General features: G+C 39.4%; 1 protein-coding gene across 1 annotated transcript in view; it reads right to left on the bottom strand.

The window, feature by feature from the left end:
• LOC142378261 (inactive rhomboid protein 2-like) overlaps positions 1–23,261 on the bottom strand; it is a 50,158-nt gene that overhangs the window by 8,155 nt on the left and 18,742 nt on the right. The window contains exons 2-17 of the mRNA XM_075462553.1: positions 15,330–15,476; positions 11,660–11,811; positions 10,650–10,833; positions 10,159–10,380; positions 8,889–9,017; positions 8,575–8,684; positions 8,126–8,344; positions 6,942–7,053; positions 5,323–5,397; positions 4,529–4,690; positions 4,221–4,306; positions 3,986–4,049; positions 3,171–3,265; positions 2,982–3,057; positions 2,790–2,890; positions 1,028–1,181 (exon numbers count right to left, since the gene is read on the bottom strand). Of these exons, the coding sequence (XP_075318668.1) occupies positions 1,028–1,181; positions 2,790–2,890; positions 2,982–3,057; positions 3,171–3,265; positions 3,986–4,049; positions 4,221–4,306; positions 4,529–4,690; positions 5,323–5,397; positions 6,942–7,053; positions 8,126–8,344; positions 8,575–8,684; positions 8,889–9,017; positions 10,159–10,380; positions 10,650–10,833; positions 11,660–11,811; positions 15,330–15,464 (2,076 nt within the window). The 5' untranslated portion in view covers positions 15,465–15,476. The remainder of the gene's footprint in view (positions 1–1,027; positions 1,182–2,789; positions 2,891–2,981; positions 3,058–3,170; positions 3,266–3,985; positions 4,050–4,220; positions 4,307–4,528; positions 4,691–5,322; positions 5,398–6,941; positions 7,054–8,125; positions 8,345–8,574; positions 8,685–8,888; positions 9,018–10,158; positions 10,381–10,649; positions 10,834–11,659; positions 11,812–15,329; positions 15,477–23,261) is intronic.

Raw genomic sequence — 23,261 nt, 5'->3', positions numbered from 1 at the left:
AGAATGTTAAAAGATACAGACAGACGTTTGCCTATAATGAAAGACAAAGTTTGTGAGTGGAAGATGTTGTGCTGGAGGAATGGGTCAAACACAGGACGCTTCACCCAGCAGACTGTGGTTCTCAGTTACACCTGACACTGGCAACATATGCTGAAATATTTATTATACGTCACGTTTTCTTAATATTGTCCAGCACTAAAACGGACATTGTGTCCAACATGAGAAAATGCTTCTTTTTTTTTTTTCTATTGGGCAAACTTCAGCAATGGGAGAGTGTAATGTTAGTCTGTTTTTTCTGTCTGTTTTATGGAATATAAACATGGAATTGCCAAACAATACCAATAATACAAAAGTAGAAGGAAAAAAAAAAATATGAACCTATGGAGCATATGTTACACAAGTTCTCATTTCTTCAAACCAATGTGAGTAAATATTTTCAAGATGGTTTGACAGTAAAGCTAGCAGTTTGATACCCGTTCTATACTCTCGTAACAAGTTCGAATATTTCAGTGCACTTGAGGCAAATTCAGGAGGGAAAAAAAAAAAATCAGAAGGCTATGTGCACAGACCGTGCTGAAATTTGAGAGATATTTGTAGATAAAGAAAGACTGAGTGCAGTACATATAGTGCACATTCTTGTGCTTACAACACAATTCCTACAATCAAGATCATTGTTTTTATTGTGTGTGATAATTTTGTATGAAGATTTCAGTGCTGCCAGTTATGGTAACAGTTTAAACAGACTTTCCCGTCAATATTCAAGACTAATAAAGTTGTAATTCAGTTCCAAGCGCTCTGACCAAACTTACAGTGACTGTTTTACATATATAAAAACTCCCAAAGTTGGCAGGTTCTCTGAAAAGGACAAAAAAAAAACAACATATGCCATAGCTGATGTTATTGGCTGTCATGTATCCAAGACAGATGCCATCTGAACAATGGAAGTACTCACTTAACTTAAGTAGCTGCTTAAAACCCGATTGTGTGGATGTCAACTTTTTGTGTGTGTTCTGATTAAGCAGCTCACCTCAGCTCTGTAGGACAGGAACAAGGCAGAAGCGAGGTTCCCAGTGATACCACTGAGGACGTAAATGATGGAGATGCGGACCCAACCTGCCAGCTTCTCGAGGTCTCTCAGTATAGTCATTTGGAAGATAACTGACACCACACAGTGCAAGAGCCTACACACATACACCCATAAACAGAGGGATACATTTCAACCAATGAATTACTGAAAAAAATATGCATTTTAGCATGTTAGCATTTTTTAAGTAAGCTTTTTCTTTAGTGAACCTGAGGGATTTCCCTTGTGCCCTGTATTAGCAATTACAATCCTCATGTGAGTAAACAGCTCACAAGATTATGAGCCTCATTTAGCCCACATTTCATTTGGTTTTAATCCACAGGGATTCCACCAGTGTTCAAACATAATGAGTAACTATCCATAGAAAATCATTAAAGAGGTTCATAACATTTCTTCACAGAATCTAATGGCGCGTTTCCACTAGCTCGCAGTACCTGCAGCCGGGTAGATTTTCCGTATCACCTCAGCCCTGGTTCCAAGCGAGCCGAAGCGTTACTAAAACATGACGTCAGCCGACTGCCTTCCACTGATTGGGCGATGAGTAGGGATGGGAATTGATAAGATTTTTACGATTCCAATTCCATTTTCGATTCTGCTTAACGATTCGGTTCTTTGTCGGTTCCCTTATCGATTCTCATTTGGAGAAAAAGGACAACAAACCGGTCGATTAGCATCAACTTTGTTTCGTTTAGAAGTAACACGAGTCATGACCTCACAAACCCAACAACGGTGAGGTGCACATTGGTCTATCATGGCCTGGGTAATTTAACTCTTCCTGCTCTGGTGAAAGGAGAAGCTGGAGGTAGAGGTGAACTGGGGGTAGTACCACCAGCCTCTGGCTCTGAGCCAGTCAGGCTCTGTCTCTCATGATTTCATCTAAATGTAATGCCTGAGAAGGCATTCATTTAACCTTAACCGTTACTAACAGCAGGTTTTACAATGAGGCAAATGGTGCTAACATGATAGGCAGTGTTTGTTAGTTAGTTAGTTACCTGCAGTGTTAGCCGAGGACATGCTAACGTTGCTAACGTTGCTGGGATCAGATTCACCAACGTTAGTCTGGAGCGGATCGAAAACGCGACATTCATTCATAGTTATTGCATGTTGGTAGTATTTCCTCCCTTTGGTGAAATATTCACTTTGCAAGTTGCCCTGTTGTCGTCTTTTTTAGGGATGTGTAATCAAACTTTCGAGCGTTTGTACCGCTTGGGCGCCATGTTTACTGTTGACTGCGCTGAACTCGCCACCGCAACGTTGCGTGGTGACGTCATTCGCGCCCACTGGAATCGATAAGGGAATCTTTTGCAAAAATCGCCAAACGAGTCCAAGGAATTGAAACACAGGGAACCGGTTCTCAACTAGAACATATGTTCCTCCTCGTATGTTGTTGTTGTTGTTGTTGTTGTTGTTCTGGTCGCACAGCCGTGTTACGACGACCCCGCCCACGGCGAGGAGGCACGAAGTGATACTCTGTTGTAATGGAAACACAACCAAACCGAGCCGTGCCGAGCCAGTGGAAATGCGCCATAAAACATTTTCTCACTTCCATTCAGTAACTGTACAGGACGGAAAAGCAATGGCTACATCTACACTTTAACAACTCAATGATTGTTAATGGCAGTAAGAGATATTTAATTTGTGAGCAAAAAAAAAGAGAAATATCAACTCTTAATCGTAGGATGTTGTTGGAGAGTGCAGTGTGTACCCAGCATGGAGGAAAAGGGAGAGCCACAGGCGATAGAACTGATCAGGAACATCAGGGTTGAGAAAGGGGAGCAAACCACACACATCATCTAGACAGTCGACCTGCGGATAATTAGCACCGTTAGAAAATATACAAAAAACAGTAACTGACACATGCCGAACAGACTTGTAATGCAGAGCGCACACACACTACCTGTGAGCAGAGTGTGGCCTCTTCATGGAAGTAACCATGCATGAAAGTGCAAAACTCTCTGGTTGTGATCTCACATCTGCAGCAGGGACAGGCAGAAATTTAATTCCAGATGACTCTGCAATGACGCGGCAGTTGGGCAAGCAGATGATGAAAAAGCAAAGCAAAGTGATGTCAGTAAATGTTCATCACCTGCCCTTAGTTCCTATGCAGCAAGGCCGCCCCTTAATATTACAGTCCATGTGTCTGTAGCCTGTGTGGTTCCACTTCTTGGGATATGTGCATATCTGGCAAAGTACAAGCGATTAGAAACACACAATCTTTTAGTGTCAATCATGTTTAATTTTGTACACTTCTGAAACGGAGAGCAAGACAAAAAAAAACAAAAAAAACCCGGTTTTCTTTAAGCCAGGAAAGCGTACATGTCTTTTTTCATGTATAAGGTTGTTTTGCACCAATTATTGACCTCTGCGCCAATTAAATGCATTATAATAGACACGTGAGAGTGTCGTCATGTTCCTCGTTTATTGGAATGTGTTTGGGCATGGGACTCCTTGTGCTGCCAGTACGAAGAGATTACTGGCGATAAAAAAAATAGATAAATAGATAAATAAATCATTTAAATATCAAATAAAATTTTATTTTATTACTGTTTTCTAATTGAAAATAGCACTGTTCCTGCACCTTACTTTTTACATTTTTCTATTTTCGTGAAGGTGTGTGTAAATAAACTAAATTTCCAAAAAAAGCCACAGGTGTAAGCTCTCAAATACTTTTTGAATTTTGTTTCTATCTGCTACAGAGGCTGAGAAATCAATCATTTAGTAGGTGCGGAACACAATTGCTGAATTTCCAGAAAAACTTCAGGTTTTAGGGGGTCTTTCTGAAATCGCCCATAGGTTTTCCAGGCATTCTTTTCCAGGTGTTTTAGGCCTAAATGGGTTAAATGGAAAATAAGATGGTAATTTATGAGATTTATTTCTAAATTATTGGTGGCGTCCCCTCACCGGCCACTGGGTGATGTCATCTGGCCACGTATGAGGCTCTGCAGAGGCGGGCTCTTCACACACTCTAGTCACAGCATGTGACACAGCAAGACAAAGGAAGGAAGCAAGTCAGTTTTGGCAGACATCATTGTTTTGTAAGAGCAAATGATGACCAACTTCATTGTAAGTATTTGGTGTTTCTGAATTGGCCAACATTTACTGTAATGAAGCATAATGATTTCATCCGTATCATCACCTGGGATCCTGATGACAGACAGATCCAGAAGACCTTACTATGTCCACGTCTTCATTATTCCATTTCATAAAGGTGGCCAGTGTCTCCTGCATGAAGATATACAAGTCTTTAACACACAATAATCTTTCTTATTTCACAGGATGACATGGGCATTCTACAACAAACGCAACAGGATTCAGTGCATATATACACAATACAGCATGCCCTACATACACTTATATATGATAACAATCTTTATCTTTATGTCTTAGACACACACAGCAACATTTTGTACATAGATAAAGTATGATTTAGATATAGTAACATACAGAGCAGTCAGTGCTGAGTGTCTGCACACATCCAGAGTTGTCATTCTGAATGCAACAGGCAGACTCTCTTTCAAGGTCTTTGGCCTTTTTGATGAGGTTGACTATCTGCATGTCCTGACGGATGCAGGGTGCGAATTTGGCACCCAAGTGGATCAGATCCTCCTGGAAATTAAAGGAAGGTATGTTCAAGATCAATAAATGTAGCAACTCAAAGTAATTTACAGAAAATGTCCTTATCTACTTTCACTTTGTTAAGTCATTTCTTCTTTAAACAAGTTGTGATTCTCTTTTTATACATTCAGAAATGGCTCTACCATCATTTCCTCTTTTTTTTTTGTATAAAAATCTGTATAAACATCAGTCTGAGTTGGACCTACAATACAGACTTTTGACATTGCATTAAATCAAACTTTATATGCTGAAAGTAGGGAACAAAAAAAGGTTGTTGATATTTAATGGTTTGTAACTTACTGTAAATAGCAAACAGCCAACAATAAATGAAAGAAATTGCAGTACTGGGTGAGAACAGCATGTGACAGGAAAGGTGGTGCAACAGGGTGCAACTTTCCATCAGATGATGAAAAAAAATGCATGGTGTCACTCAATAAGGCTGCATAATAATGACACTTTAGACCAAAGTCAGTGTTATCTGGAATAATGTTCATTTTAGCAGCTCATTTTAGGCAGCGGTTCTTTGGATTTCAGTCACCAAGATAAACGTCTAACGTGTCATAGCAGGTAGAGAGTGGAAATGTGTCATACAAGACCTAAACTAGGACCAGCAAGAGACTTACAGAGCTAGGACCGATCCAGAAGTTCTCCTGTTGGATGAACTTGACACTTTCATAAATACCTTTGTTTTTCAGCACCTACAGAGGGCAACAAAGCAACACAATTTAGCAGCGCCAATGATGACTAAAAATCATGGAAAAAAATAAATAAATACAAAGGCATTTAAAAGTTTTGAGTGTTTTGAAGTTTTAAAGAGATGGTTCGGAGTAGATTCACCCTGGGGTCATTTGAACTGTGACATCCAGCCAAGTAGCCCACCCGAAGTTTTTCCGATCTTGGCTGAACATCAGCAGAGTTACCGAGTTATCCCGAATAGCTTAGTACAAGCGCTAACGGACCCTGGCAGTATCTCCAAAGACAACAAAGCAAGGCTGCTCAATGTCTCCATTGATAAAATAATTTCACAACTCTACAACATAAAAATTCATAAAAAAACATGTAGAATATAGCATATACTTTGTTGTCTACAGTAGTAGATCAACCCTCATCTTACTTTGAAGCTCCCTGAAGTGAGTCGACGCAGCTTTAGCAGCAGAGAAGCTATTAGGCTTGTGTTGATAATAATAAACTCCTGGACTATGTACAAACTTCAAAATGCATCGTTTTGTGAGTACAGACCATATTTGTACTACTGTAGAAGTTTGGTGTCATGGCATGTGATTTTAGTGTGGTAATTTTGGAGATACTGCCAGGGTCCGTTAGCGCTTGTACGAAGCTATTCGGGATAACTCAGTAACTCAGCTGATGTTCAGCCAAGATCGGAAAAACTTCGGGTGGGCTACTTGGCTGGATGTCACGGTTCAAATGACCCTAGGGTGAATCTACTCCGGAGTATCGCTTTAAGATTTGACGCTCTTAAGCTGGGCATACACTGTGCGATTTTTTCAATCGCGTGATTCAGCTGCTGCTCATACTGTACGAGTGAATCGCAAGGGTTAAAACGTCACAGCTCACGATTCCTGTTCTCACACTGTACGACCCGATGGTCTGATGCGATCTGGCTGCTCACACTACACGACACGTCGGACTCGGTCGCCGGTCGCTGCCATGCTGTTCTGTTGTCTTTTTCTTCTTCTGTTGACAATTTTCTCTTCCGTGCCTATGTTTGCGCATGCGTAGTGTGACAGGATGAGGTAAATCGGCTCGTCCAGCTGCTTCAACTGTGCGAGAGCCTCACGAGGAGCGACCAGGATTTCAAACAAGTTTGATTTTCATCCGATCGATCGGGAGGTGGTCGGGAGGGCTTAATCGTTTGTCGTTACCCCATGTATACTACACGATGCGAGACGCACGATTGAGCCAAAACTCGGCCCGATCTCCAAAATAGTCGCACGAGTGAAAATCGTGTCTAAATCGGGCCAAAAATCGCACAGTGTATGCCCAGCTTTAGACATGCATTGACAGTGTAGGTAAAAGTGTGTCCAAACAGAATCAATTTCTAATATCAAGTATCAGTTTCACAAAAAGTTGTTAGCAACCATTTTGATCCTACAGATATTACGGTGTTCAAGCAACAATGAATACTTCCAGTTCCTGCGCAGTGTTCCAAAGTGTGACCTTTTAGTCTTCGTGAGCAGATATACTGCCTCCAGTCGTTTTCTGAGTAAAGAGCTTCACTCACCAATTCAGATGTGGAGTGTTGTGAAAATCCCACAGGGGCAAAACCATATGTGCAGCAGGCCAGCAATGTGATAACTATATGGACAAATGTAATCCAGTAGGTGAAGTAGGGCCTGAAACCACACACAGTAAAGAAAGTCACTTTACAAAAAATAAATAAATTAAAAAAAATTAGAAGAAGGCCGTTTCAATATGGAAGTTTTTCTGTGCCATCAGAGTTTGAATATGAATATATAATATTTAATTTTTACAGCAACAAAATCAGACTTTGAATTTGAAAAACCAACAGTGTAAAAAAAAAAAAAAAAATTTTTTATGTTGAATTTTTTTTTACACTGTTGGTTTTTCAAATTCAAAGTCTGATTTTGATGCTGTAAATATTAGAAATTCGTATTCAAACTGATGGCACAGAAAAACTTACATATTTCACTTGTTAGGTTGCCATCTTTGAGGTCTAAAAGTTAATTACATTAAGGCTACGTGCCCACGACAACGCTCTGAAGCATAAACGCAGATGTCCGTTTTTTCCCTCCACAATTTATCTGCGTTCTCACGAGCGTCTTGGGGGTGGATATCTGTCTATCCATGGGAACAGGGAAAACGTATAAAACTCATAAAACTCGCAGTTTGCCGATGTAGTATGCACGCCCCGGACGTAGGTGGCAGTAGCAACAATACCTTTGGTATTGTTATACGAGTTATATATATTAATAAATATAAGAAATGCCTGTTTTGTGGCTACTTCCTCCGCGTCAGTTGGAAGAAAATGGCGAAGCGCGGCGGCAACAACAGTACGCCTTCAAACTTTGTTTGGACAGATGATGAGGTCCAGTTGCTCCTGAACACGACACTGAACTACAAAGCCAGGAAGGCAGTGGATAATGTGGATTGGGAGAGTGTCCAAAATAAATGTAGTGAGATATGGGAGTCGTTCATGGAGAACTACCCACTTAACGTGTGCAAAAAACGCACTTCTGCGTCTGTTCCTACGGCGACGAGAGGTTGGATCGTTTTCAAGATCTCCACTCTGGAGGGCGTTTGCGTTTTCTCCGTTTTGAACTCCTAAAAACGCCGTCGCCGTGTGCAAGATAGGCACATCTGTCGAAATGTTCTGCGTTTATCTGTCGTTACCGTTGTCGTGGGCACGTAGCCTAAGTGCGCAAAAAATTCATTACTCTTTCCAACCTGTGGCTGTGGAAGTCATCCAGCTGCTTCTGGACGTTGCTGCTGAGGCTGCGTCGATAGTGTCGGTTCAGCCACTTGCCCACAACGCCCATACCATACTGACGCTTATGTTTGTCAAATGCAAAGTGCTTGACCTGGGAAGCAATACGACGACCACGACGACGATGACTGCTTTCGGGCCCTGCCCCTGGTGTCGTGGAGATTCGAGATACATCCGTCCTAGGTTTGGGAGGAGGAAAAGTGAGCAGCTAAACAGAAAGTGAAGGATGAAAAATGGCAAAACATCTGAGGAGTCAGTTGACAACTGTAGCTCAGTTGTAAGCATAATTTATGATTTCCATTTATGTTACTATCACATTGTATCCATCCATGCTCACACTCATAGAGTTATAGAATAAGTCATGTAATTCCAGTTGAGAAGCACTCTAAAGTCTTTAGCTTTTACTCACAGGCTGGGGACCTTGTGGTCATGCTGCTCACAGGGACCAAGAGAGGCAGATATGGGAGGTGACTCAAATACATCATCAGCCATAGAGTACAACTCGTCATGGGCATCAACCTGTGTAGCAAAGGTAGTGTGGGTCAAAGAGGGTGAAAAAAACGTGAGCGTACATGTGTTATATCTCATCATGTGTTTTCGAGATCTGACAAAAATGAAAGAAAGAAAGAAAGAAAGTGACCATACTTCAACATGAAAAGTACAGGCAAAAAGGGAACTTGTTATCGATGCATCAACAGGATGATAGTGAGAAGGGCTGCTGACCTTGCTGAAGAAGAGTGACACAGACGTGTCGGCAGAATCGACCGTGTCCTCGTCCATCCAGCTAGGCTGCGCAAAGCTCCGCCGGGGGAAACTACGACCGGCCTGTGAGCCTGCCAAGCCACTACGACCCTGGACAACAAACACACCACAGAACAAGTGATCCAACACATGCGTATATATTGTTCCATTTATTATCATAAATGTATCTTAGTACAGGTTTTGTAGTTTATGGATTTTCCTAAATAAAGGGTGTAAAGATACTGCTTTAATGAAACAAAAGCATACAACAGATGCCTCTGATATGTCTAGACCTTAGACCAGTGTTTCCCAACCTTTTTTGGCCTGAGTACCCCCTCACACATACAACGCGTGCGATGATTCTCCAAAAGTAGAGCAACACAGTGGTTATTACATGAAAATCATTTTATTTAATATCCTTAACTTGAACATAAAATTCTCAGGCTTTCTCTCTCTCTCTTTTTTAAACCTCAGTTGAATTCAAACATAAGAATAAAAAACATTTTCTTGAAATATAAATAATTAACCAAAATAGTATAAATACTAAATCAATAATCAATAATCTTCCTTTGTTATCTAACTTAAACAAGTAACATTTCTCTTTTTTTTAAGAATACATGAACATAACTCATTTCGCTCTCTTTGTAAGAATACATGAACAGGCCTGACTCATGTAACATTCATCACAAAACTGGAGTCTCCTTCATAAACAGTCCTCCATAAAAGTGCTTTTTAATAGTTAATATCTGAAACAAAACCTTTATCAAAATACTCACTACTGTAGTTAGTTAAACTGTAGATTATTTTATGAATAATTATGATTACAATTAATTGAATTCCAATTGGCTTGAATTGGACTTTATTATCTAAGTGCCTTGAGATGACATTTGTTGTATTTGGCGCTATATAAATAAAAATGAATTGAATTTAATTGAATAGTATAATCTTTTGTGTGACGACTTAGAAAAAAAAAAAACTCCCCGTGCACCGCGTACCCCCTGCAGTACCTCCGCGTACCCCAGGTTGGGAAACACTGCCTTAGACTATGGAAAATGAGTTCAATTCTAAACCACTGTGCTCATAATATTGGTATTCGTTACGCACCATAAAATGAATCGTGATTACGCGTAACATTGTTTTGTTATTACAGAGAATGACCATAGTCAGCATCATCAGTTAAAGTTGTGGTTGCTGTCCAAGCAGGGAAACAACCGTCCGTCTTTAACGTTCAGTTTTCTGGCGCCTCACTCACCCTCAGCAGGTTGGACGCAGCTCGGATGCTCATGCGGGCAACAGACTCCCTCTTTCGTCTTGGAAAGCGGCTGTATACTGAACGCTGGCTGGTGAAAGAGCTGAGTGAAGTGACGCCCGGTGTGTAAGGAACCCCCTGTGTGGTGTGGGGTGTTCTGGGGGAGCGACTGTCCACGTCATCAGGGCAGCGGAAGGCTCGCCCTCGTGCCAGGGGGTCGACAATCTATCAGAAACAGAGATCAGGCACAATCTGACAGGGGCATTTATTACACCACTACACTCACACAAACGTGACCGCTTGCAATACATTCTGAAAGGTACCTTTCAAGCATTATTCTTAGCAGAGGAGTCAATTCTAAATGTTCACTTTTATGCCTTGCTGAGCTGAGAGAGCTAGCTAATTGTATCTAAACATTCTTATGCTGAATAAATCCATATTTGATAGCATGAGGATGAGGTAATCGATGCTCAGACATATTAATGGTCGCATACCTTGGGCATCTTGTGGGTAGCTGGTGAGTCCAGACTCAGGTCCATGCTGGTGGCCGTCTCAGGTTCCCTATATTGGGCCTTCAGCTTGCCATAGCGCTGACTGCAGTGGCGCAGGCTCTTCCTGTGCCATATCTGCTGCTTTGTCTCACAGTCCTCACCCACCCCAAACCACTGGGCTGTATTACTACAGGTGCAAAGATAGGGGCCGCATGGACTCATAATACAGAAAGTAATGATTGAAATTCTGACACCAAAATCACTAAATAGTACTTCATCAACACTGACACAGCTTCAGTACTTTTTAAATGGAAGTTTTTCTGTGCCATCAGAGTTTGAATACGAATTTCTAATATTGAATTTTTACAGCATCGAAATCAGACTTTGAATTTGAAAAACCAACAGTGTAAAAAGAAAATCAATTTCTAAAAACAAAAATCAGTGGAAAAAAATTCAACTTCTAAAAAAAAATAAAAAAAAAAATAAAATAAAATAAAAAACAAAAATCAGTGTAAAAAATTCAACATCTAAAAAAAAAAAAAAAAAAAAATTTCAGTGGAAAAAAAGTCTGGTTCTTTTTCCACTGAATTTTTAGATGTTGAATTTTTTTCCACTGATTTTTGTTTTTAGAAATTTATTCATTTTTTACACTTGTTGGTTTTTCAAATTCAAAGTCTGATTTTGATGCTATAAAAATTCAATATTAGAAATTCGTATTCAAACTCTGATGGCACAGAAAAACTTCCATAACTTTTCTAAGAGGCACATAATAGCTACAGTAAATTTCTTTTTAAATTTGCAGACTTAAATAGTATATATCACTGCTCATTATGGGCATGAAATGGTTCTCAACTTTTAAGAGGCAGCTCCTGCATTTTTGGTGTAAAAATATTTTGGTGAAAAATACCCCCTCCCTCCCCCTTATGGATTTTGCATCTCCCCGACTTAGCTGACTGGCACCATGAAGTTGAAAATCAAGCAACATAAAAGGAGAGAGAAAAACAACAGCTTACTTTCGGATGCTTTGCGAGAGCGATGTTTGTCTATCAAACTTTGCTCTTCTGTCTCTGGCTGGAAAGCCTCCATCTCCGGCTCCACTGACGCTTTCTGACGTAGAACCAGCAGCTGGACGACTCACACTTTTTTTCAGAGATGGTCGCAGTGGCTTATCAGAAGAAAGAACAAATAATGTAATTATGGTAACAATAAGAATGACCTATATAAAGTGGAAAAGTATTAGAAATACAGTTGGAGGAACATTATATTAACATAAAGCAGCAACAGCAAGAACAAGTAAGCATTTGAAACTACTGTAAGATTAAACCTTGATAATTAGGCAGCGCTAGTTAAGCATAAGTTAAGCTGTAGTTAAGCAAAGCTAAAAGAGACAAACTTCAGACTGGCAGAAGTTGGTGGTGGCTGTGTCCTTCAGCGGCAGACAGCTTTGCTGTGCCATAAATGATCCAAACCTCAATAACCTCCAGCAACTCTTGTCAGGCCAAGATATAACGGGCTTTGAACAACTTCCGAAAGAGCTTATGTTCAGAATGTGGTTTAGGTGGCTTGGACAAGCACGTTCACAAATATGCTGCACAAATAATGTATGAATTAAAGCGTTCTAGCAGGAATTCTAATTTGTAAATGTGCATGCAGTGTAGCTTTTTCAGAATTTAATAATAATATCTGATGCAGCATATCATCTCCAATTTTGTTTTTTACTTAAAATTGGCTTTGCTTACAGAAAGCCACCAGTCTGACTGTCTAAAACCCAAAGCTAAATTTACATACATATTACACTACTTGCCCTTTAGAAGGTAATTTAACTGTTAATGCTCGGTTAAATTCTGAATACTGACTGCTTTGTGTAGCTGAGAGCCATTGCTTGTGCTCTAAACATGGGGCCCACAGGGGGAAGAGCATGGTCCTGCGTACATTAACAGACAGCTTTCCAAAATCCCTCTTTGTCAGAGCATATGGCAAATTCATAGAAACAGGGACACCATACTAAACTATTAATGCGTTTTAAACTGCCCAAAGTCTATTTTCTTTGTCCCCGTTTATTCCAACTTTGAATCCAAAGAGATAGAGAATGCAGAACATCCATGTGAGAGATCTGGAATGGAAAATAATCAATGATAAGTGCACTTTATGTTGCCATTGGCTACTTATTCACTTTAAATAGCATTGTGGCCAATCTCATAACACAGCTGCTGTTACTAATAAGCATCTTACAGCAACTACATTCTCACAAACAGGGATTTCTCCTTGCCTCTGTTCTGACATATTACCTGTATGTGTGTGTCATGTGTCCCTCTCGATTTATGTACAGAAAATTCTACTCCTGGTGTGTAGGATGTAAGACAAAGTCAACGAATCTCAGGATAGTTTTGGATCAACACCTAGTAACGTATTACTAAACTCACTCTATCCCGTTTCTTTCACCTGGGAAATGCTGCAGCCATGAAACCAATACCTTCAGCCAAACGCCTGAGAGTACAAATACACACCTTAATTTTTTTCTTGTGTACACAACTGCACCTCCCTCGTTATCTCCGTCATGAGTTTGTACAGAGTGCAGCAGCTAAGTTGCCAAGATATTTTAGCTGACAGTCCCAAATCTTTTTTTTTTTCCAGGTATTTGCTAGTAAAAATTGGAACAGCATTCTGCAGACTGCTCCGTCTCAAACAATTACTCTACCAAAAACTAAGTTTTGATTTGTGAATTCTTCCCTGATTGTGAAGCACTCAGAAACAATATACTTTAAAAAGTGTAGTACAAATATTACATTTGAACATTCGTGTAAAAACTCAAAATAATTACCAACCATAAAGTATTCATGTTAACATTCATGTAGAATTCAGTCTCTGCACTCACATCTCATCCCATTAGGCTAATACAGTACGTGAACAGTTAGTAAAATGATAGTTTTATAGCCTACCTTCCTATTTCTCATTTCACAATGCCTTTGAGCATACTGTAAAATTCTACCATACATTTATTTTCCATAACTTTATTAAGACTTTCACACAAAATTCAAGACTTTTCAAGGTCTGGAAAACAGTGCTTCAAAATTCCAGACTTATTAAGACTTTCAAGACTTGCGCAAGCACCCTGCACAAGTAAGGACTCAGTTAAAGATCAAGTTTGAATGGAGGAGTCCGACTAAAATCTTTCAATGGTGAAATCAAATCGGGAGGGGACAGGAAAAAGTGTGGGTGGGGTTATCAACGTGATCTATACAGCTAGCATGGCTGGAAGGCTAATTCCAGAAGTGAACATAAATGCACAGCATGTAATCAAACAAGTTATGTCACGTGTTGTTCTTCACACTCATTACAACCAAAGTGCATCCTTTCAGATTTGCTAATTAAAAAACACTACGTCCTGAATACAAGGTTGGCTTCTCCGTGGCTGGTTAGCACATTATTCTCTTCATTTCTATCAGTATTTTTTTAAAAAGGTGGTCTGAAATCAGACATTACTGCTTATACCGATACAATCTAATGTTGTTTGTGTCTCCTGTGAAGCTGCCCATGTGTTTTTCTCCTGACGGTGGCGGTGCCGCCTTGCCCCCCGCTCTCCCTCCGTGTTTCTAAGCAACACGATGAGCTGGACTTGCTTTTAACTTATCATTATTGCCAACTTAAAGGCTTTTTTTTCTCTTCCCAAAAAAGCAACCACCCTTTCCTGTAGCTACTTCTTAGACGAAAGAGTGCCTAAATTCTGTGGATGAGTGCTGGAAGAAAAACATGCCTTCTCCCTCACGTCTTTCTGCCCAACAAAGCTACAGCTCTGTTAACTAGGATTACACCAGACTAAAGTTTCATGGTTGCCTAGCCGTAGAACTTTAAAGCACATAGTTCCATCTGAATATATTTGGCAAAACATTTTATTTTTTACAAGCATAAATAGTGAAATCTACTAAATCAGAGCTCTGTGAAGCACTTCAGTCCAACTCTGCCCTTCTCTCTGTCTCTCTAGCATCCCACCGAATCAAAACGTGACAATAGGAGGAATGTTTGTTGGGTTGCAGCATTGCCAACTACACATGGTGCCGTTTAGACATCTTCAGACTCTTATAGCATTTTAAAAATAAATAAATTAAAAAATTAAACCAAAATATGAAGTATGCTTTTGAACAAATCTTAATTACATTCCTCTCTGTACCTTTCTGCGTGAGCAGCAGAAGCGGCATGACAACTGATGTGACTGTGGTGAAGAAGGAAAATTAAGGCATTCTGTCGCTTTTAATGGAAAAATAATGGGTGAAAATCTGAGTACGGGCAAAAGTTAATGGCAAAGTAGCAAGGAAATCTTTGTTTTAAGTTTAATACAGTATTTAAATCATTTACATATTATAATATGCTAATTCAATTTAAAGTGCTTTTGAGATCATTTGTGTGCCGTCGAGTTAAAACTGAACATTTAGCTCAATTTGTATAAAATACCCGTATACATCGCACACCGCCATTCAGTCTAGAAATACCAGGATATAAATTTTGGTTTGTGTCGCCCAGCTCTATTAGAGAGCATTATGATTTCATGTATCAAAGTTACATCAGACTGAATTCTGAGAGAAATGAGAGAGCTAATATTCACTAAATATGTGTTGACCTGCCTAGCCTTTAAGTCTATCCCACAGGGTCGAGCAGTTATATAAATGATCAAAACGATCAGCCTACCTGTTTCATCATCGAAGACGTCATGTCTTCCGGTGGAGGGATGGCGATCATAAGGCTGGGAGGTTTCTTGCTCTTTAGACGACTATCTGTTCGGCCTCCATTTGGAGGCGGCTCCTCCCCTACCTGAGATTCCATCCTGTTAGAGTGCTGGAGAAGAAGAAAGAAGAAGAAAAACAAAAAAAACAAAAACAGAAAATGGGTTGCATTACATAAAATACAAATATTATCTACAGGGAATGTAATATGTATGTATATGTACATATATATACATAATATATATATATTTTTTCAGTTTCAGATTTTTTTCACCCCCATATCCTCTACTTATTTTTCCTACAATTTTAGATTTCCTTTTTCAGTTTCAAACTTATGGCACTGAGCTTGCGTAAATCGTGAGTGACAACATAACAATGGAGGCTCATGGGACTCCCTCTATCACGTTGCCTTCAGAAACTTCCTATACACTGTGTTCACGTGTTTTCAAGTGAACATAACATGTGCCACTGACAAAGTTTGATTATCTAAGCGGTCGGGTTCAACACTCGACACAAGACACAGTGTAAGAGTTCTAAAACATGCCATATTGATCAGTATCCTCAGCCACACTTCAGACGTCCACATTTCCATCCATACCCATTAAGCATCACACAGGTGTTCACTTCTTCATGGAATCTTCCCAATGTCCATCCATCCATTTTCTATAAGTGCTTAATCGAATTCAGAGTCGTGGGGGGGCTGGAGCCTATTCCAGCTGCCAATGGGCGAGGGGCAGGGTACACCCTGGACAGGTCGCCAGCCCATCACTATGCATACTCACACTCACTCCTAGGGACAATGTAAAATCACCAATCAACCTAACATGCATGTTTTTGGATGGTGGGAGGACCAAGAGAGAACCCAAATTTGAGAACATGTAAACTCCACACATAAAGGCCCATGCTGGGATTTGAACCACAAACTCTCTGGCTGTGAGTTGACAGTTCTAGCCACCACACCAACATGCAGCCATCTTTCTAATGTGATGAATGCAAATAAAAAACAAAATCCTCTGGAGGTGCTGCTTATTTTCCTCACATAAACATGCAGAAAGTGACCTCAAAAAATGAACGGATGAATTAATTACCCTTATTCACCTCATGTAGTTTACAGTAGAGCCTTTTAAGAAGCAATGGAAACTATTCATAATATACAATGTTGTCAAGTAGACATTAATGCTGTCTAATGAATTGTCTCTGCCACAGATCAATTAAGCACACTAACGTCAGAAGGACATTGCTTATAAGTCTCTTCTGTATTTAGTGAGCGAAACCATCAATATGCTCCTGAGTCCCAACAAAAAAACCTTAGAAAAAAAACAGAAACCAAACAGTCTCTTAAGGCCCTGTCACACTGTTGCGTATGAGAGAAGCATATGAGTTGCGTATGAAAATTATCGCTCATACGCTGGTATACGCTGACATACGCCAGGGGAACGTTAGGCATAGGTTGTATACGTTTCAAGCACGCTGGCATACGTTGGCATACGCTGAGGCAGAAATAAATTTTTGAACATGCTCAAAACTTTTGTGCGTATGGTTAATACGCTAAGCATGCGCTAGGCATACGCTGAATACGCTAGAGGTACGATATAGGTACGTTACTGATAGGTCGAGAACGCTGGACATAAATTGCCATATGTTGGCATGAAGGTGTACCGTACAGCTAGCGTATTTATAGCCTCCGCCCGTCTGCCGCCTCCATCTCCGCCAGACGGGCGGAGATGGAGGCGGCAGGCAACCGACGATTCACGGGAGCGGTCAGGAGGAGGAGTTGGGGATCTTGATCGCTCAGAAGCATGTAACTCATCAGCCGCAGGTGCATCAGGCATTTCAGCAGGTTTGGGTGAGAATGATTCTTGTGTTTTTTTGCCTTTTCCTCGGCCCAGGGCCCGGGCAAACTACGATTGCTTCTTGGGAGGCATGATCGAGATGAATGTCTCGAGAGATGTTGATAGTGCGTCGTCTACTGCAATAATGGAGCAATGTGGAAAGGCTGCTGATATAGGCGCGTTGAAACCTACGCTGGGCATGCGCAGTTCCTATGCTACTCATACGCTAGTCATTCTTTATTTTCAAGGACTTTTCGTGCGTATGAAAATTATATTATTAATTTTCATACGCAACTCATATGCTTCTCTCATACGCAACAGTGTGACAGGGCCTTTACTGGCTCCTTACCAGTGAAATTCCTTCAGTGATTGTTAAAATAATTGCATTCACACATCAGATGAGCAATGTATATTAAGAATAGCAACCTTTAAGTAAGAGGAGGAGGATGTTCCCTCTGATACGTTTCATTGTGACAAAATACCTAGAAATTGGAATCATCAAATGAGGACAAATACCACAACAATGAGAAAACAAAAATTAAATTAAATTTGTTAAATCTCAAAGTGTCATGTAATGATTTTTTGCCCGTCGGAAACAGAATTATTTTGTCACAAGCAGTCTTACTCTCCCACACACTGTTCAGACAGAGATAAATAATAGCTTTCTTCACAAAGACCACACCAGAAAATTCTCCACAACTTATTTCACATTCTACACCCTTATATAGTGACACCCTCTCGAGACCCTAAGGCAACTCGTGCCAAGGTATTGGCCAATAAGAAAAGAAAAGAAGAGAAAAAAAATAGATCATGTAACCATCCATGTATTAGAGCCTCCAATTTAAAAGCAACTGACCAGCTGTTACACTTTTGGGAATGACATTCAAGACATCAGATGACAGCAATCAATAGTGATCTCCATTTGTCTTTCTAGGTGGTTAGTGACCTATATCCTTTTACTCCCTTGATATTGTAAATAGTTCTCATTTATTCATTTTTATTGACTGCATGTCATAGATATCTACTAGGTGAACCTTGTTCTACTTCTGTATTCTAATATAAAGTGGAAATCCTCAGAATATGTCTAAGATAATCAGCTTTTTACAAAAACGTTGTACACACAACTACAAAGAAAATGTATCATCTCATTTCCTGCAGGATGACTCTTGTCAAGACAATTTTCTCTTTGCATCTGTGTTTAACAACAACATTCATATTTAAAGAACTGCCTCACGTGTATACATATTGCACCGATTAGAACACAAATAATAGAAAAAAAAAACCCTCTCCACAGTTTTTTGAGTTAAGCCGTAACTAAGCAGATATACTAAGGCTCATTCCTCTGTCTTCTCAAGGACAGAATATTAATGTCAAACTTACTTATCTTCATCTTCCAGACTTTACCAATCACAGCCAACAGTGGAGCAAGCAGCCAGTCTATTCCTGGAGCTCAGACTGCATTATGGCATTACGTCGAGCATTTCAAAAGAAATCAAAGCTGCTGCAGATATGAATCTATAAAATCAACAAGCCTTGGCCAACACATCTATTACGGTCTTGAAAGCCTTCAGTGTTGTCCTGCAGTTGTGGTTTATACGATCAATGCAAGGCTAAGGGTGTCTGCGACAGGAATGGCAGCAGTACAGAAATCTGACACCAGTTCGTTTAATAGCCTAGTTTCCACTACAGAGCTGAGAACTGGTTGGACAGGGCTCCCCATAATATCCCTGACACTATGTCCCATGCCTCTAGAACACAATTTCTACAATACCTTTATGCTAGCAAGGGTGTACATTACAATTCTGCCAACGTTGTTTTCAATTAGATAGGTTAAATAATTTAAGGCTGGGCAGAATAGTTGATTAATTCCTCTTGAGACAGAACGGAGGTTACTGGAAGTCCAGCCAGGAGTTCAGGGGAGCAGTGGGTAGAGGCTGGAACCCACCCACTTAGATAATGAAATAGCAAGGAATTTGGCTAATGGATAGAGTGCTCGAGTGGCAGAGAGACTGGTGCTGACCACAGTCGATGTAGATACTAGAGACGCATTTGTTATGATCCACAAAAGAAAACTCATGGGAATATACTACAGACTGCATTCTCCAGAGGCAAGATAACAGCAAATAACAGGGGGGCAGCCAGGCTAAGTAAAATATACATTTTGTACTGCTAACAAACCATGGGCAGGTTTTTGTGAAAGAACAATCAGGCAAATGTAAGGCAACAACTAAAATAAAAACAGAAAAATATGACGAGGCACACCTTGCGCTGAGCTTCTGACGAACAACGGTGAGTAATAATCTAAATATTAGTATGTGACAGTATGAAGCTGAATAAGCTACAACATTCCTTGGAGACTTCTCATCTTGAACTCCAAGAGGAGCCAATTGATTTCTTCAGAAAGTGTTGTACAAAAAAAAAAAAAGAGTTGCTTCCCAAATGTCAGATGCATTGAGGGCGATGATGTAAAAGTAGATTTGTTTTCTGCAAACATCCAATTTGGGGGGGGGGGGGGGGGGGGGGGGGGTTTTAGTAAAAACGTCGGTAAGTAAAATTCTGCTTTAATAATTTCATATCAACCCTGATCCAGAATTTCTTCTAACAAGGATGCACATTCAGAGTGTTCAATTTAATTTCAGTCAGCTTTAATTAACCGTGCCTACAATTACTTCACGTCTTATTTACCCCCAAAAAAAAGTTGACAGGAGAAAACTGACAGTTTACATAGACAATAACCATTATTGATTTTATATATAGACAACTGACACCAGTTTTAAAATGCATTATTTTACTGAACATAGGAAGGACCAAACTAAAACAAGTGCTGTGTTGGCAAGTCTAGATGCGGAAAAAGCTTTTGATTGTGTTAGTTGGGAATATTTAGTTTTAGTTTTGAAAAGATTTGGGTTCAATGAAAAAGCAATTAACAATTTTAAAACATTGTATTCTGCCCCTGCAGCAAGAATTAAGATAAACGGAGGCCTCACTGATCGCATAAAACTGGAAAGATCTACACGTCAGGGATGCCCTTTATCACCAACCCTTTTTGCATTATACTTGGAACCTTTGGCACAGGCAATAAGAGAAGACTGTAAAATACAGGGAATTTTGATTGATAATAAGGAGCATAAAATAGCGATGTACGCAGATGATGTATTGCTATACATTAATAACCCAGAGAAATGCCTTCCTATCCTTTTGGATCTCCTTAATGTATTTGGCACAGATTCAGGTTTTAAACTTAACATACAGAAAACCCAAATATTAATGTTCAATTATAACCCGGCACCAGAACTCAAACAAAGAATACCAATTTATTGGTCTAAAAAAGCAATTAAATATTTGGGAGTTTGTTTGACGCACTGTCCTAGTGATTTATACAAGAAAAACTATGAAACTGTAAACAAGAAAATTAAAGAAGATCTTAGTAACTGGTCAGCTTCTCTACTAAGCTTTAGTGCAAGAATTGATATCATAAAAATGTCTATTTTACCTAAGCTATTATATCTATTTATGTCACTACCAATTAAAATTCCAACCAGCCAATTTTATGAATTGGACAAGCAAATCTCACGTTTTATTTGGAAAGGGAAAAAGCCAAGAATTAGATACAGCACACTGACCATTAGTAAAGAAAGATGTGGTATGTCTCTCCCTAATCTCAGGGATTATTACCATTCTGCCCAGTTAAAATATGTGATCATCTGGTGTGATAGTAAATATGAGGCAAAAGGGAAGGACATTGAAAGGGAATGCAGGGATATCCCCATACAAGCAATGATTAGTGATCACAAATTAATGAAAACATATCAAGAACATCTAAACCCATATGTCTCTTTTACTCTCCACACCTGGTTTGGGGTTCTGAAGCAATTCAATTTATGGAACCATTTGAAGAAATTTAGATGGGTTGGACATGACACAGATTTTAAACCAAATAGTATGGATTCTCGGTTTAAGCACTGGACAGAAAAGTATTACTGCCTATTGTAATATAATGGAAAAAATGTGCTACAAAGTTTTCAAGCATTGAGAGAAAAATACAACTTAGAAAATCGTGATTTTTTTTTTTTAGATATTTACAAGTACGACAATATTTTATGAAAGAAATCTGGGAGGATGAAACTGCAGAATCAAACAAAATAATACAACTAATAATACGGGCATAAGAAGGCACTTGTAAATCTGCTATTTCAAAACTCAACCAGGGTATTGCAAAGAGCCGAGGAACTAAATGACCAAAATAACCAGTGAACAATGGGACAACATGTGTGATACTGTTTTTTCTACTTCTCGCTCTATGTATTGGCGTGAATTCTGTTGGAAGAACCTTGTTCGTTTTTTTTGTAACACCTAAAATGAAAAATATTTAATAACAACGGTTCACACATGCTGGAGAAAGTGTGGGGATGATGAAGCAAACCACTATCACATCTTTTGGAGCTGCCCAGGACTGCGGCCATTTTGGGACGAGATTGTGAAAACTATACAACACAACAGATTCCTCTGCCATTTACAACTCTTCATCTTGGTGATTTATCAAACGGGATGGCAGAAAGGGATAGATACCTCTTAAAAATAATGTCTGCAGCAGCAAAAAAAAGCAATCACTCGTAAATGGCTACAGTCAGACCCTCCCACTACTTCAAACTGGTTGGACATCATTAAAGAAATTCACCAGATGGAGAGACTGACCTTCCTGCTCAGACCTAAAAGGGACTTGTACTATGCAAGATGGAAAAAATGGATAGTTTTCTTGACAAACGAGGAGGGTTCATGACAATCAAACCTATTATGACACACCAGCAAGAAGATTTTTTCCAATTCAGTAATGTTTACCGAACAGCAACTAAACAGCAGAATGTCAGTAAGAGCACATTAAAAAGGCATACTTGCTAACTAAAGATGGATCGTTCTTGCTTTGATTAACAACTGTCCATTAACACCGTTTAATACTTTAATCACATCTTACCAATTTGAAATTTAGTGAGTGTATATACTATTAGTCACAACCCAGGTATGCTTCTAAAACCATTGCAAGAACAAGAGCTGAACATTCAAAGTCAAATCAAGTCAGGTTAAAACTTGCCGAGGAGACAAAAAAAAGCTACTACACAATCATCTGCATGCAATGAAACAAGACTTGGTTAAAACCTACTATCCAGCTGGACCGCTTATAACCACTTATAACCCACTTATAAGTGGTTGAATTGTTACAGGGGTAGTGTCTGAAATATGAAATACTGAATTATCAGCATGTGCTGGCATGCAATCTAAAAATATTAAAGAATAATAGAGACTGAGAAGGCATGTCGGCTCGGCTGAATGCCGTACTCCAAGTCTTTTGTCTGTGCAGACAATGAACTCTAAATTTAGGTTAGTGTTTCTACGTTTAAACTTAAGTACCAGCCTCTAAAACCTTATGAATCCATTTCAAATCCTCAGAACCAAACGCTAAACATGTACACTCCAAGTTAAGCAAAAAATCTTTTTAATGAGTTTCAAAATTTTCATTGATTATTTTGACACATTTATTATGAATATACTAAAATAAATCCACTAATTAACACATGGCTGAATCTATCTGGAACTGGTATCATTTGTTTACTTTAAGAAATATGGCAACAACCAGGGGTTTGTTTTTCCAAGGGATCAGATTTCAGCACAATACTGTCTTATCTATCATCATCATCTTTTTCCTCACCACAAGATTTGACCATTCTTAGCCAAACACAACAAATTCTAAAATGGGCAACAATGGTCTTAAACAAAGGAGTTGGCAGAGTATTCCCAGCATACAACACAGCGCAACAGATCCTCACATTCTGCATAAGGCTTTCAGAACCATAACATGCTTTTCATAATACTGCACACCTATCTGGTAGTTTTTGAGTACTCTTATCTCTACTTCGTCTTTTAAAGAGAAAAATCCAAACTCATGAAAGACGCAATTAACATGGCTTTATTATTGTCATATGAACTTTATGCAAATTTGCAAATTGGAGTGTGTAAATGAACAAAAAGCGAGTTTTCTCTCCATCTTGCGCATGCTCAGGACTGGGGAA

This window comes from Odontesthes bonariensis, chromosome 4 (genome assembly GCF_027942865.1).
Source record: "Odontesthes bonariensis isolate fOdoBon6 chromosome 4, fOdoBon6.hap1, whole genome shotgun sequence".
Lineage (NCBI taxonomy): Eukaryota > Metazoa > Chordata > Actinopteri > Atheriniformes > Atherinopsidae > Odontesthes > Odontesthes bonariensis.
This window is presented reverse-complemented; position numbering and strand designations above follow the sequence as displayed.